The following is a 13,160-nucleotide window of genomic DNA, read 5'->3' on the forward strand; positions in this document are numbered from 1 at the left end:
AAGGACAGCGTGGATTCTTCCTCATTTTTCACCTTTCCTTTCGTATACCTAAAGTAGACAGACAGTATGATAGGCAACCTAAGGCTTTATGCTTTCCTAGTCCAGGTCTGCCTCCCCATTTCTTTGGGGGGAAAAATCTACGCCGAGGCTTTATTGCTATATCGTGTTGAAACATCAGTGTTTTTTTTTTTTATTGTCCACCCTAATTTCCCTCCTATCCTTCTATATCTCACTGAGCGTATTCCATCGCTGCACGATCTCCCAAATGGATGATTCAGGGTCATTACCTCTCCCAACTCCGATATACCAGCGAGGGAAGGAGAGAGGGTCCTTTTTCAGACAACTGTGGCTTTAGGAAAAGTGGCTGAAGATCGGAAATAAAAACACAATCTGGCCTTCAAAGGCGCGCTGCAAGTCGTCATCGGACTCTTCCCAGAAACGAACCGGAATAGCCTACTCTGCTAGGGCCGGATCGCTTCAGTGTGCTTTCTAGTTTCTTCATTTATTATTATTATATTATTATTTTAAAATCCAGTGTCACCCCCACTCTTAGCTCCAAGCCCCAATTTGGAGGCTTCTGCAGTCAAAGCAACCGGCTTGGGGATGGGTGTCGGTCTCCCGGGTGCACAATTCTGAGCCTAGGGGGTGGAGCCCAGAACAGTCCTCAGCTCCCTAGGCCCCTTTGCGTCGGCCAAAATCAGCCTCCTCCCCCCTCCCTCACAGAGCCTGCCAAAGGGGGGCGTCGCCATGTCCCTTTAAATCTCCCAGTTCCCTCCGCCTTCCCTCCTCCTGACAGCCAATCACCAAAGACCTAATTTCTTTTCGCCACGCCCCACCTCTCTGGGAGGGAACCCCAGGAGACCCGGGCTGGGCGTCACGTGGGCGGGCCGTGGTCACGTGGGGAGCCGGGGAAGTGGAGGGAAGGAGGACCCGAGCCCACGGATTTCTTAATGAAGTGTCTCCGCATGCGTGGAGGGCGTGTGGGGAGGGAGGGAGGGAGGTGGAAGCTCTCGGGGAGGAGACGGGGAGGGGTGGAGAGGCAAGGGAGGAGGGGTGGGGGAGGGAAAAGAGGGAGCGAGGTGTCTCCCCGGCTCTCTGCCTTTGGCAAGTGGAGTTTTTAAAAAGCTCGAGCAGATCATGTCATGACGACTTCGCTGCTGCTGCACCCGCGCTGGCCGGAGAGCCTTATGTACGTCTATGAGGACAGCGCGCCCGAGAGTGGCGGCGGCGGCGGCGGCGGCGGCGGCGGCGGCGGGGGAGGCGGCGGCGGCGCGGGGGCCGCGGGGGGCGGCTGCAGCGGAGCGAGCCCCGGCAAAGCCCCGAGCATGGACGGCCTGGGCAGCGGCTGCCCGGCCAGCCACTGCCGCGACTTGCTTCCGCACCCGGTGCTGGGCCGCCCGCCGGCTCCCCTGGGCGCCCCGCAGGGTGCCGTCTACACGGACATCACGGCCCCGGAGGCTGCGCGCCAGTGCGCCCCGCCGCCCGCGCCCCCCACCTCGTCCAGCGCCACCCTGGGCTACGGTTACCCATTCGGGGGCAGCTACTACGGCTGCCGCCTGTCGCACAACGTGAATCTGCAGCAGAAACCCTGCGCCTATCACCCGGGCGATAAGTACCCAGAGCCGTCGGGCGCCCTGCCCGGTGATGATCTGTCCTCCAGGGCCAAGGAATTCGCCTTCTACCCCAGCTTTGCCAGCTCCTACCAGGCGATGCCAGGCTACCTGGACGTGTCGGTGGTGCCCGGGATCAGCGGGCACCCGGAGCCGCGTCACGACGCACTCATCCCTGTCGAAGGCTACCAACACTGGGCTCTTTCCAATGGCTGGGACAGTCAGGTGTACTGCTCCAAGGAGCAGTCGCAGTCCGCCCACCTCTGGAAGTCTCCCTTCCCAGGTAAGGAAGGGGCCTGAGCGCCGTCGCCGCTGCCGCCCGCCGCTGGCCGGGGACCTCTCCCCGCCCTGCCTGCCCCGGGGCTCAGCTCCCCAGCCACCCCCGCCGTCTGGCCCCGGCGCGCCGGCTCGGCTGGGGCTGTCGATGGAGCCGGCCGGGCGAGCTGCTCTGAGGAATGCTGGGGAAGAAATCTGCTCCGACACGTTCCCCGGAGCTGCCGGGTTGAGAGTGAAGCAATCAGAGGCGCCCGAGCGCCGGCTCGGCTCCGCTGCGGAGATCGCCTCCTCCTCCCCCTGCCCGCTCCAGCCTCCAGCAGGGCTCCTAGTCCCTAACCCGCTTCCAGACAGAATAGGGATGGACCTCCCATGCCTTGAAATCTAGAACAAAACCTTCAACCCATTGAACAATTAGGAGCGTGGTCAAAACCATCACCTTGCCCGAATTTCTCAGGATCGTTCAGACACTAGATAATAGTTTTTAAATAGGGACCTAATTTACCAGAGTCTACAGAAATGTGTAGGCTTTTTTTCTGTTCATGATTTGTTTGGTTAAAATTTTACCCACCAGTGTCACTTAAAGACCCACAGAGCTAAAATCTCTGTGAAGGGGGAGTGTGGAGAAGGGGGTTCCGATCCCTCCAGTGATATAAAAAATTTCCTTGTCCATTTCATATACTGAGCTCAGATCCTTCCACAGCTAGGTTCTCCAAATGTGGTCAAGAGAGTTAGTTACCAGTTCTCCAGACAGAGTATTTGTATGGGGGGGGGGGGCTGGAAATGAGAGGCTGGCGAAGAAGACTTGACTGGTTCTGCTGGTCTGGGGGTCCAGGCCACTGCCTGGGAATCCTTGGGTCTTGTTTGGCTTTGTAGGGAAGTGAAGAATTCATTGATGTCTCATTCCCTCGCTCACTGAGGCTATCTCTGTATAGGAAAGGATTCTGCAATTCCCATCACTGTGAGAAGAAAGACTAATTGCAGGTTTCTCAGAATTACATTAGGATCTTTGGATTCCAAACTGCTCTAAGAAATAAGGGTCTGGGGTCTAAAGAAGCCAGTATTTAAGTCTGCTCTCACTGTTAGCAGGGCTCAGTGGAAAAAGTTCCTTCTAATGACAGCAGGGGTCTGGGGGTGGGGGAGAATCATAGCTATCTCTCCATTCTACCCTGAGGGACCCTCCCAGCTCTATATGCAGGGCCCATTGAAAAGCACAGACCTGGAGAACTCCTAAGGGTGGGCCTGAAATTCCTCTGCATCCGGGATTGGAAACAGAGGTCAATGATGAAGAACCACTGAATGGTGTTAGGTGGTACAGCAAATAGCATTTGTAAATATCATGAAGTTACTTGGTGTAACACGACTCAGTACATGGTGGGACCAACACAAGGCATCTCTTTTCTAGCTGCAAGAATTGAGGATGCTATGATTTTAGTAAATGATCACGCCTTGCCCTTATGTGCTGTCTTGAAGATTTTATATAGTATGATTTGTACCAACTACCTAATAGGAAACATATAATAATACATTTCTAGAAGATGATCAGGTTACATGTGACATACTATAATGTATGATAGAGAGGTTACCCTTTAATTCTCTTATCTCACGCAAACAGAAAGCTCCTTAGAGTCTTGCTGGAGCGTTGGAGCTGATGGGCCATGCCACGGGGGTCCAAGGGCAGGTGAGCAGGTGTTTACTAGATCCACTGTGGGTGGGAGCAATCTTAGAGCAGAGGACCAGGCCTTTAGAATGAAGAGGTGGAAAAGAAAGAGCTGCTGTGACACTCATGTGTATGAATTGGGATTATGACATGGATAAGGACTAGAGAGGTCTGAAATGAGCAAAACAAACAGCTCAAAAAATCCTTTAAAAATACTTTTTGATCACAGTCTCCTAGAGAAAAATATCTGTGACATAAAAAATATATAGTCCAATTGAGATTTAATACACTTGCAAATTACATCAGGAAAGTGGATATAAAATCCAGTGTGTCTCAGCAACTCTGTGCTCACACTCCCTCTGTGGAAATAGAAGCAGGCTGCTGTACTTCAGGGTGAGCTTCTATATCTCAGTGTGTGCAGAGATCCAGGCTAGAGGCAGATGAAAAAGAAATTATCTCCAGACACCCTCCATCTTTCTACCCACACAGATCTTTTAGAAGTTGTGAGATTTCCAGATAACTCTGTCTATGCAATTGTGGTTTGTTCAGCAACATCTAGGCATAAACACTACTGTCTCTCTTCAGTGCCTCTGGCTCTGAGAAACCTCCTCTATGGTAGTCTGGGCTGGTATGGGAGATGGAAGCAATTGTTCAGAAATATTCAGATAATTAGGGCTGAGATGTGTTGTGGCTTCTTGCTTCTCTCAGTTATACAGACCTTGCTTCATTGCTCTAGCTTCTCTCTCTCTTCTCTCTCACCCCTCTCTTTCTTCTCTCTCTCTCTCTTCTCTCTCTCTCCCTCCCTTTCTCTCTCTCTCCCTCCCTTTCTCTCTCTCTCACTCCCCTCTCTCTCTCATGATGATGAGTATGGACAACTTCCTTCTTTTTGTTATTAGGAGCCAGAAATTCTAGGAGAGACTTAGAGAGAGGGGAGGTAAGAGAGAAAGGGTTGAGGAAGGGACAAACCGTGGATTTAGGGAGGGCCATACTAGAAATCTCTATTGACAAACCCTTGGTTCTGGGATAAAAGAGCAGCTAGCAGGTTTCCTAATGGGAAAGATAATCTACAGAGCCTAACGTCTGTTTGTGAGGTAGGTAGCCAAAAGAAGGTGGGCTGTGGGATCCTATACAACAGAGCCTCTCAGCCCCAAAAGAAAGCGATGGCTGGGCATTGTTATGATTTTTATTTGCTCCTTGAAGGTGTTGATTAGGTTCCTAGGTATGACATGGTTGAGATATGTGATTGTGGTCAAGAGGGTGACTAGGAAGGAGCAGGAGCTTTGGAAAATTAATAGCCCAGTCCCCATTTACTTTAGGCAGTGTAGACACAGCTTAAGGTCTAAGCTACCAGATGTTCCCACATCTGTAGATCCCACTTCCTTTCCAGACAAGGCAGCAAGGAATGAAAGGAGACTTCTTTGAGAAGACAAGACTAGAGCTATTTCTTCAAGGAACAAAACAACCTGCTGTCTGGTTTGGTTCATGAAAAACTTGGGCAGATCAACCCATGGCGTCCTACTGAGAAAAAAATATTTTTTAGGGTTGTATTGATTAAACCTCATTGGAAATTTAGAATTAGAGTTTAAGGAGCCAAAACTGGGTAGGTAATTGTTAGAGTTTACTGAAAGTGAGATTTTAAAAAATCAGGAATAATTACATAGTTAATTCAGAAAATAAAACCCACCTTTATCCCACATACAAACACTTTGCCCTTTAGTAAAAAGGAGGTGTTTTAAAGCTGGGTTGTACTAGATGACCCATTTCCATTTTAAAACATACAATATCATTATGTGTAGACTCCAGAAGAGTCTGGATTTAAAATCTGATTCTCTTATACAAGATATTTTACTCAAAAAGAGTTTCTGATTCCTAATCTTTTAAATAAATTTAATAAAAAAATTAAAAGTCTAATGAAATTTCCTAAGGATTTACATACACACACACACACACACACACACACACACACACACACACACACACACACACACACACACACACACACACACACCAAAACAAAATCAACAACAACAAAAATCCTCTGGTATTACTACTTACCCTCTTCATTTTTCTTCTCATCCCAGAATCATCAGTTTCTCAAACCAGGGTTATATCTATAAAGGTAAAACAAATTTGAGACCTAAAGGGGTTTTAAATGGTCTTATACAAGAAAAAAATCCTTTTTAACCCAAAGTATCTTATCTGTAAAGTTGTTTTATTTTTCAGATTTAAAAATGAGTTATGTGTTCTGAGGCAGAGAAAAATGACAAGTTGGACGATTTTTCTGAGGAACTGTTACCATGAAGGTAGCCAAAGCAGACCATTGGAATCCCTCTCCCATTTTATTCCTGAGAATAGTTGTTTCCCCCTGCATGCAACTGTGCTCTTTTCTCTTCTCCTTCCTATGTAGACAAGGGTCCCTCACAGGGAACAGACTCATTTTGAAACAAGTAAGAGAAGTGTTTTGTAAGGATGGGATGTAGAGAAGCATTTTCAGGAGAAGCGTTGTATCTTCTGTAGGCGTTGGGTGTACAGTTCCAGAGGACAATACAAATGAAGAAACCTTAAATATTCCATCTAATTAAGTGAAGTTTAAGAAATGCATGAAAAAGAAATCAAAGATTAAATTATGCAGATAATCTTCCTCCCTACCTACCACCATTTCACCTTGAAAGTGCTGTTACAACCTTTTACTTTCAGGCATGAGGGTGGAGTGGAAGACAGAAATAAACACTTTCTTCTTGTGCTCTAATGAAAGTGAGCTGGTACCTAGGGTTAAGGCTGGTGCTTGGATATAGGTGGTTTCCTTCAGCCTCTCAGCCATTGAAGTAGGAAGAGGTTGGAACTGAATTTGCTCTTTTGGGTGGGACGTAGGTATGCACCCCTTACTTAAGGGGTGAGTCAAGGTAGGACCATCCACTCTGGAGTGTTCTTTACAACATTAGGCCCCAGTTACTGCAGTGATTGATCCCCAAGCTGGCTGGCTTCACCAGGACATGTTTCTCTCTTTCTGTTGAGGCTGCAGATCTCTAGAGCAGGACTAGTGCCCAAAGGGATTTGGTAGTCTCTGTCCGCTGAAGCGGACTCCATATTTTTCCCTACCTCCTTTGTGCAGCAGAAATTTATATATAATTAGGCAGACTATAGGCTAATCGACTCCCCACCCAGTGAGCTAAGCGCTGGAAGAAGTAATTTTTCTGAGTACCTGCAATCCTGTGGGCATGGATGTCCAGACTAGTGACTTAGAAAATCCTCTCTAAACGTCCAAGGTTCCTAATACACATTGGACACTGAAGTAAAAGGGGAGAAAATACCAGCAATACTAATCCTGATTTTTTTTCGAAAATGAAGCATTGTTCATCGGGGACTTTTTTCATTCCTTAAAAAAAAAAGTATTGCATTGAGGTATTATGTTGATGAGTGTGTTTTTTGAAACCCCTCCCCTTCCCAGAAATTTTGTACCTGAAGCTAGGAACCGAGTGGCCTCACCATGTGTGGCCTTCCTAAATAAAAGAGATGCGGAGGATTAGGGGGCTTCATCAGACGGAACAATTCACAGGCCTGTTTTGAGAGCGGGCACAAAGCCTTGAGCCTTGTGAGTCTCTCAGTCACCCATACCAGGTCCAGCCGCCTGCCTCACCTCCTCCCGCCCGCCTTCTCTCTCCTCTCAGATGTGGTTCCCCTACAGCCCGAAGTGAGCAGCTACCGGCGTGGCCGCAAGAAACGCGTACCCTACACGAAGGTGCAGCTGAAGGAGCTGGAGAAGGAGTACGCCGCCAGCAAGTTCATCACCAAAGAGAAGCGCCGACGCATCTCCGCCACCACGAACCTCTCCGAGCGCCAGGTCACCATCTGGTTCCAGAACCGGCGGGTGAAAGAGAAGAAGGTGGTCAGCAAATCGAAAGCGCCTCATCTCCACTCCACCTGACCGCCCACCCGGCTACCCGCCCCGTCTATTTATGTCGCCGCTTTGTACCATAACGGAACCCATCGAAGGACGCTGCACCGGTGCAGACCGCGTATTTAATCTTCAACAAGAAAGAGGCATCGGCGCGCCCCTGGCGTAGAGTCACTGAGACCGCACTCGGCCTTACCCCCACATCCCACCTCACCCCCAAACTCCCTATTCACATGGTACCCACAGAGCTTTAGGAGCAGCTTTGGGGGTGGGTCCAGCATTAGGGTGTGGAAGGAAGGCAGTCGGCCTCTACTCCCCCCAGCCCCTCACTTCATCAGAAAGCAGAGTGGAAGAGGAGAGCCTAACCACTCCAACCAAAGCAGGGTTGGGGAATTCCAAGTGATCCAGTTCTCGCCTCCATCCGATGTCCAGTATGGTAGAAAGCCCTCCTTAAGGGTAGCATGGGCACCGGATCTGGCATGTTAACACTATCCTTCCTTTTTACCTACCCCTCCACTCCATAAGCAGGATTTTTTCCAGTTATGATTTTCTGTGCATTTTTTTAAAAAATCGTGTTAATATTAATGATAAATACTAGAGAGCTGGCAGCATGACTGGACTACAAACTACACTTGGAGCTTGTAGATTTTCTTTCTTTCCTATCTATTTCAACAAAAGATGGAGTTGGTGTAGACCCTCTCCTGCCCACTCCCATCCCAACCCAAAATTGCTGGGGAGGGAGGGGCCCACAGCTCACAGTTGTGTGGAAACCAAAAAAACTCCAACTCCCCTGCTAACCCAGGCTTATCTCTCCTCTCTTTCTCTCCTGTGGTGAGTTTGGGGATTTGGTCAGGCTCAGATGTAAAAGTTTCCCTAAGGATAAACTTCTCTTCCAAAGGCATTGGAGAGTGGGTTGCTCAGCAGAGCACCTCTTCAGTCATGGAAGCAATAGTTCATTAGAGAGACCTCACAGTTTCACTTTCACTGATTACTTGAGGAAAGCTAGAAGATCTAGTCTAAGAGGCTAAAATAACTGGCCCCATTTAGCCAGCTAAATGTAGATGCGGTCTAAAATTTCCCTCCTCAAAAGCCAACTTGGTGCTGTGGGGGCCCCCTCACCTCCTCCCTTCCCACTGGCGCATTACAAACAGTGTTCTTTTGAAATGTCCATCAGAAATAGGCTTTTTTTTTAAAATGTTGTGTATCTGTATATAGTATTGTGATGTCTGAATGACAATGTACTGAATGCAAAAAAAAAAAAAGAAAAAAACTCACAAACATGTTTTTAAAATAAAATACCTTTTTGTTTTGGGCCTTGATTTTATTGCTTTGATTCCTTCTGAAGCCCTTTCTATCCATTGGCATTTTAGGATTGTCTACAATTTCCCCTGACTCAGCCAGAATGGGTGGGGAGTGAGGGGTGCTGAGGACAGACATAGGCATTACCCCAGCTGGGTAGGCCTTCAAGCTGTACTTTGCCCCATTTAAGAGAGAAAATGTCCCACCTTGACACCTAAATTAAATAAGTGTATTTAGGGGGAAAGGAAGATGTGATGGATGATTGAAAAGGCCTGGAAGTAGTAAGTGAGAAAAGTGCATTGTTGGCCACTGCTAGCTCAGGGTAAGACAGCTTACTTAGCATGTGCAGGGCCCTTGGATTGATCCCTAGCAATGGGGGGGGGGAAGTAGGGGAGAAGGGAGTCTGGCTCTGGATGCTGAGAAGGCAGCATCTGGGCTGGGAGATGGATAAAGCATTGGTGTTAGCAGCAGTGGTGGATAACTAGCCTTAGGTTTCTGGAGTCCTACTTTCCCAGAGGTTCCCAAATGCCTCCAGCTAGATCAGGGCTGGGGTCCACAATGGCATCATGGGACAGAGGCAGCTTTGAGCTCAGTTTTCCTTGGCAGCACCTCCACATTGGCCTATGTGGAGAGAGCTGAAAGCTAGGATTCCTTGAGCCCCCAGTTGGCAAAGCCAGCCCCGCTTTTACTCTCCAACAATCCTGTGAACCTCAGTCTTCCAGGCAATTCAGAGCCTGGGTAGATACGGCCACTAATTTGTTTTCCTTGTCGCGTCTGTGCCTATCTCCCTATCTGGTAGAGTTAATGAGATCGTTAAGTTGTCAGGTTAAGAGACTTTTAAAAAGCAATATAGCCTAAAACAATGTTATCTCAGATTAAATCTTTACTGCAGCAATTTTTATTTATATATAATTTTTTTCTTCACCGGAGACATAGAAAGACTGGAGGCATCAGGTTGGAAATCGGAGTTCTGTTTTCTCTTTGCCCAATGGGGCTAAAGCTTTTAAATCTTAATTTGAATAAATATTTCTGGAAGTGAAACATGTACAACACACACACACACACACACACACACACACACACACACACACACACACACACAGAGCCTGAGAAACAAAGAACCTGAAGAACTCTCTCTGTGAAGACATTGCTATTGATGTGACTGCCAGTTCTAATTCTACTGACTTAACTCTGGATTGACCAGTGGGGATCATACTGGGCAATGGATGTTTGAGAGGAAATAGGTGAATCTCCCAAGAATAAAATTCATCCTTAATTCCATCTCCACTTCCTTTTCCCAGCCACCACTCAAACTCCTCCAAAAACCCCTTGATCTCTTTTGAGCTAGAAAGAGTTGGAGACTACATAAGTGTGCGTGGTCAGAGAAAGGAACTAAGTGGACAAAGAAGCCTGGGGCTTTTTTGCTACAGACCCTCAGCCCTCTTGACTGAAGTAGGAAAGAGAGTGACGAGGGGAGAGAGAGAAGGGGGGACAGAAAGATGGAGACATAGCTCAGCAGGGAAAGAGAAGTTTGAGTTCTCTTTACACTTCTTCACGAACATGTAATCAAATGATCAAATGATAGAGCCATGCAGTAGGCAGTGACTATAGTCCTAGATCCCTAGGTAGAACTGAGATGGAAAGATCAATAGAGTTCAAAAGTCCAGGGCCAGCTTAGGTAACACAGCCAAACCCCTTCTCAAAAAAAAAATTGCCAATTTTAAGATCCCAGAAATGGGTGATGAAAAACAGAAGAGGAAACCTTCTACATGTTCCTTGGTGGTACACTGGTCCGGACAGGCATAAGGCAAAGCAGGACTATAGTTCCCCTGAGTGGGAACCTCAGTGTGCCAGGATGTTTAGAACTCTTAAGCACTTGATTAAATATACCCAGATTGGCTTTTAAGGATTATCATGCCAGAAAAGGAATATACTTAATACCTTACTTATGTAAGTATAACTGCCCTGCTCATCACCTTTACAATACTTTTAAAAAAAAAGGATTATTATATCTGGGTTAATTTTGGCGATGTATCTTTTAATCAGAACAAGTGAACATTGTTTGAATGTATGGGGGGAGCAAAGTTGGGAAGTGTATTATTAGCTCCCTGATTGTGTTGGACCTGTTACTTTTCCTTCTCTTAAGAAATGATACTGTTTTGGGGTGTGGTGAAGATTTTTCTGTAAAAATGGGGAGATAGTGGAGAGAGAGAGAGAGAGAAAAGAGAGGGGGGTAGAAAGGGAGAGAGAAAGAAAGAGAGACAGCCTCTGAGCTATGAATAAAATCTTACCTTGGGCATGGGCGTGTAATATGAGAATGCTGTCAGCAGGTAGCACTCCTTTCAGGGTGTAGAGAGTATTTTTATTTATACCTATAAAAAGTCTTTCTCTCTAAGGCCAGTCTCCTAGAGTTTGTGTTGGAATAAGACTGTGAAGGCAAATAGAAGGACACAAGGGAGTAAGGAGGGAGACTGAAGGACTGTGAGCATAGAGGTTCCCCCCTGGAAACAGACTGAGAACGGGGGCTCCTGTGATTTTTTTTTTCTCCTAATGACACTGTCCACCACTCCTCTTCCCCTAAGACAAGGGTGAGGACACCTCCTGGGCACTGGGATCTCACAATACACTCCCTTTGGAGGTCTCTTCCAGGCTACAGGGTTGGGGAGAGAGCTCAGCTAGATCTTTCCCGAGTTTGAGGGGGAACCCTTCCCCAACCAGCATTAAGTTTAGACATAAGGCCAACACTACAGGTCTTTCTACCAGTAGTCCACAGCCAGTAACCCACCTGAGGGAACAAGACCAGCAATTCTCTCATCAGCTCCCTCCATGAGTGTCTGCTCCTGAGACAATCTTCTTGAGTTTGATCCATAGGCAGCTGGGTCAGCAGTGAGGAGGAGGTTGGGGGGGAGAGGGGTGTGCAGCCGTCTAATGTGGGCGCAAGGCTCCATCTCTCTAAAAGACCTCTTACTGGAGCTAGGGTCCCTGCAGCAGCCCTCTCTTCAGCTCCATCCTGTTCAAAGGAGACCGCCCCACCCCAAGTTCCCCCTGAGTTGGTCTTGGATGTTTTGGAGAGCGCCCTCAAGAAAACTCCAAGCGCTGGTTCGGGCAGATGTGTATCTTGACCAGCTTTTGGAGGACGATTGAGGGGCCCTGGGGAGCAAGGGGCTTCTGGGAGGAGGAGGAGGAGGAGGAGGGGGCCAGAGCCTTTTCACAACCAACCAGGCTCTTCCTCTTTTAGCCTTGACCGTGACTAGGTCTTTCTGACCTTGACATCACAGGGAGCACAGGGGAAAGGGGGAGGGTAGAAAAGGCCTTGATCTTCCGGTGGCCAGAGAAGGGGAGGGCCGCTTGTCCCTTAGACGCGCCATCCCTCTTCCCGCCTTAACCCGCCGCCTCTGTTTACACACAGAGGAGGTGTCGTCTCCAGTCTAGACAGGGGCGCTAATAACGCCCATAAAAGGCGGCCTCTCCAGAGATGCTCTGGCAACTCAGCTCCTGCGAGCCTGCCGCTGGCCGCTCCCCTGCTCCCTTTGCCTCTCCCTCCCTGCCCCTCCCTCGGCCATGCTTGCAGGCGGCCTTGAGGAAATGGGGAGGTGGGTATCCAGAAGATGTCTAGAGAAAAACCCTCACCTTTCCCCAGTCTCTTCAATCTCCAAAGGTACAAAGGTAAGTGCGCTCCTGCTCTCCCAGCCCTCTAGCCTTGGGGTTAGCGATATATTCCCCCACAATCACCAATCTCCTTGGGTTGGTTGCTCAATCAGCTCCACTCACCCAGGATTGGGGCCTAGGGTTTGGGTGGGTAGTTATGTGAAGGACCTGAGCAGATCCCAGGCTCTCTCCAGAACTGGGCCTGATCAGTGGACAGTCAGAATCAGCCAGCCAGACCAAGAGCTAGGATACTGGAGATGGGGGGGGGGGGGCAGAATTACCACCCTTCCAACTCAGCTTCTAAGGTCTCTGGATGCTATAAGCTTATAAGAGCCCCAAGGCTGTTGGCTGCAGCGTGGGAGCCTGTGGGTGTGGCTGTTTATGAGCTTTTTCTCTTTTTCTTTCTTTCTTTCTTTTTTTTTTTCACTTGATTCCCCACACCTTCCCTGACACTCCGTAATTCACTAGGCGGAGGAGATCCTCTGCTGGTGGAGGGGGAAAATGTCAGAGCTGCGGTTCTATTTAACTGTTAGAGTGCCACAGAAAATGATAGAGAAAAATGGGAGAAGATAGCTCATTTAGGGATGCTCTTTTATGGGCAGGGGGAGGGGAAGAGAGAGATGTTTTCTTAGACATCCACCCCTTGGGGCTTTCACCTCCTTCCCAAATTCTAGGTGGAAATACGGCTAGGATCTTTTAGTGGGAGGGGACTCATAAGAATAGCAGGATTGGAGGACCCTGAGCTTGAAAGCCTGCCTGAGGTCCCAAGGTTCCT

At 48.3% G+C, this 13,160-nt stretch overlaps 1 protein-coding gene across 1 annotated transcript; it reads left to right on the plus strand.

The window, feature by feature from the left end:
• The first annotated feature begins 1,056 nt into the window (after positions 1-1,056).
• Hoxc13 (homeobox C13) lies at positions 1,057-7,587 on the plus strand. Its single transcript, XM_070035878.1, has 2 exons — positions 1,057-1,893; positions 7,212-7,587. Exons 1-2 carry the CDS (start codon positions 1,143-1,145, stop codon positions 7,466-7,468), a joined length of 1,008 nt encoding a protein of 335 aa, XP_069891979.1. The 5' UTR covers positions 1,057-1,142; the 3' UTR covers positions 7,469-7,587.
• The last annotated feature ends 5,573 nt before the right edge of the window (positions 7,588-13,160 follow it).

This window comes from Dipodomys merriami, unplaced genomic scaffold (assembly GCF_024711535.1).
Source record: "Dipodomys merriami isolate MVZ:Mamm:240054 unplaced genomic scaffold, mDipMer1.0.p SCAF_10, whole genome shotgun sequence".
Lineage (NCBI taxonomy): Eukaryota > Metazoa > Chordata > Mammalia > Rodentia > Heteromyidae > Dipodomys > Dipodomys merriami.

Excerpts from the sequence above, each read along its gene's own strand:
- Hoxc13 (XM_070035878.1), top strand. The coding sequence starts at position 1,143 with ATGACGACTTCGCTGCTGCTGCACCCGCGCTGGCCGGAGAGCCTTATG. Across the intron at positions 1,894-7,211 it reads CTGGAAGTCTCCCTTCCCAG|ATGTGGTTCCCCTACAGCCC; the intron begins GTAAGGAAGGGG and ends CTCTCCTCTCAG.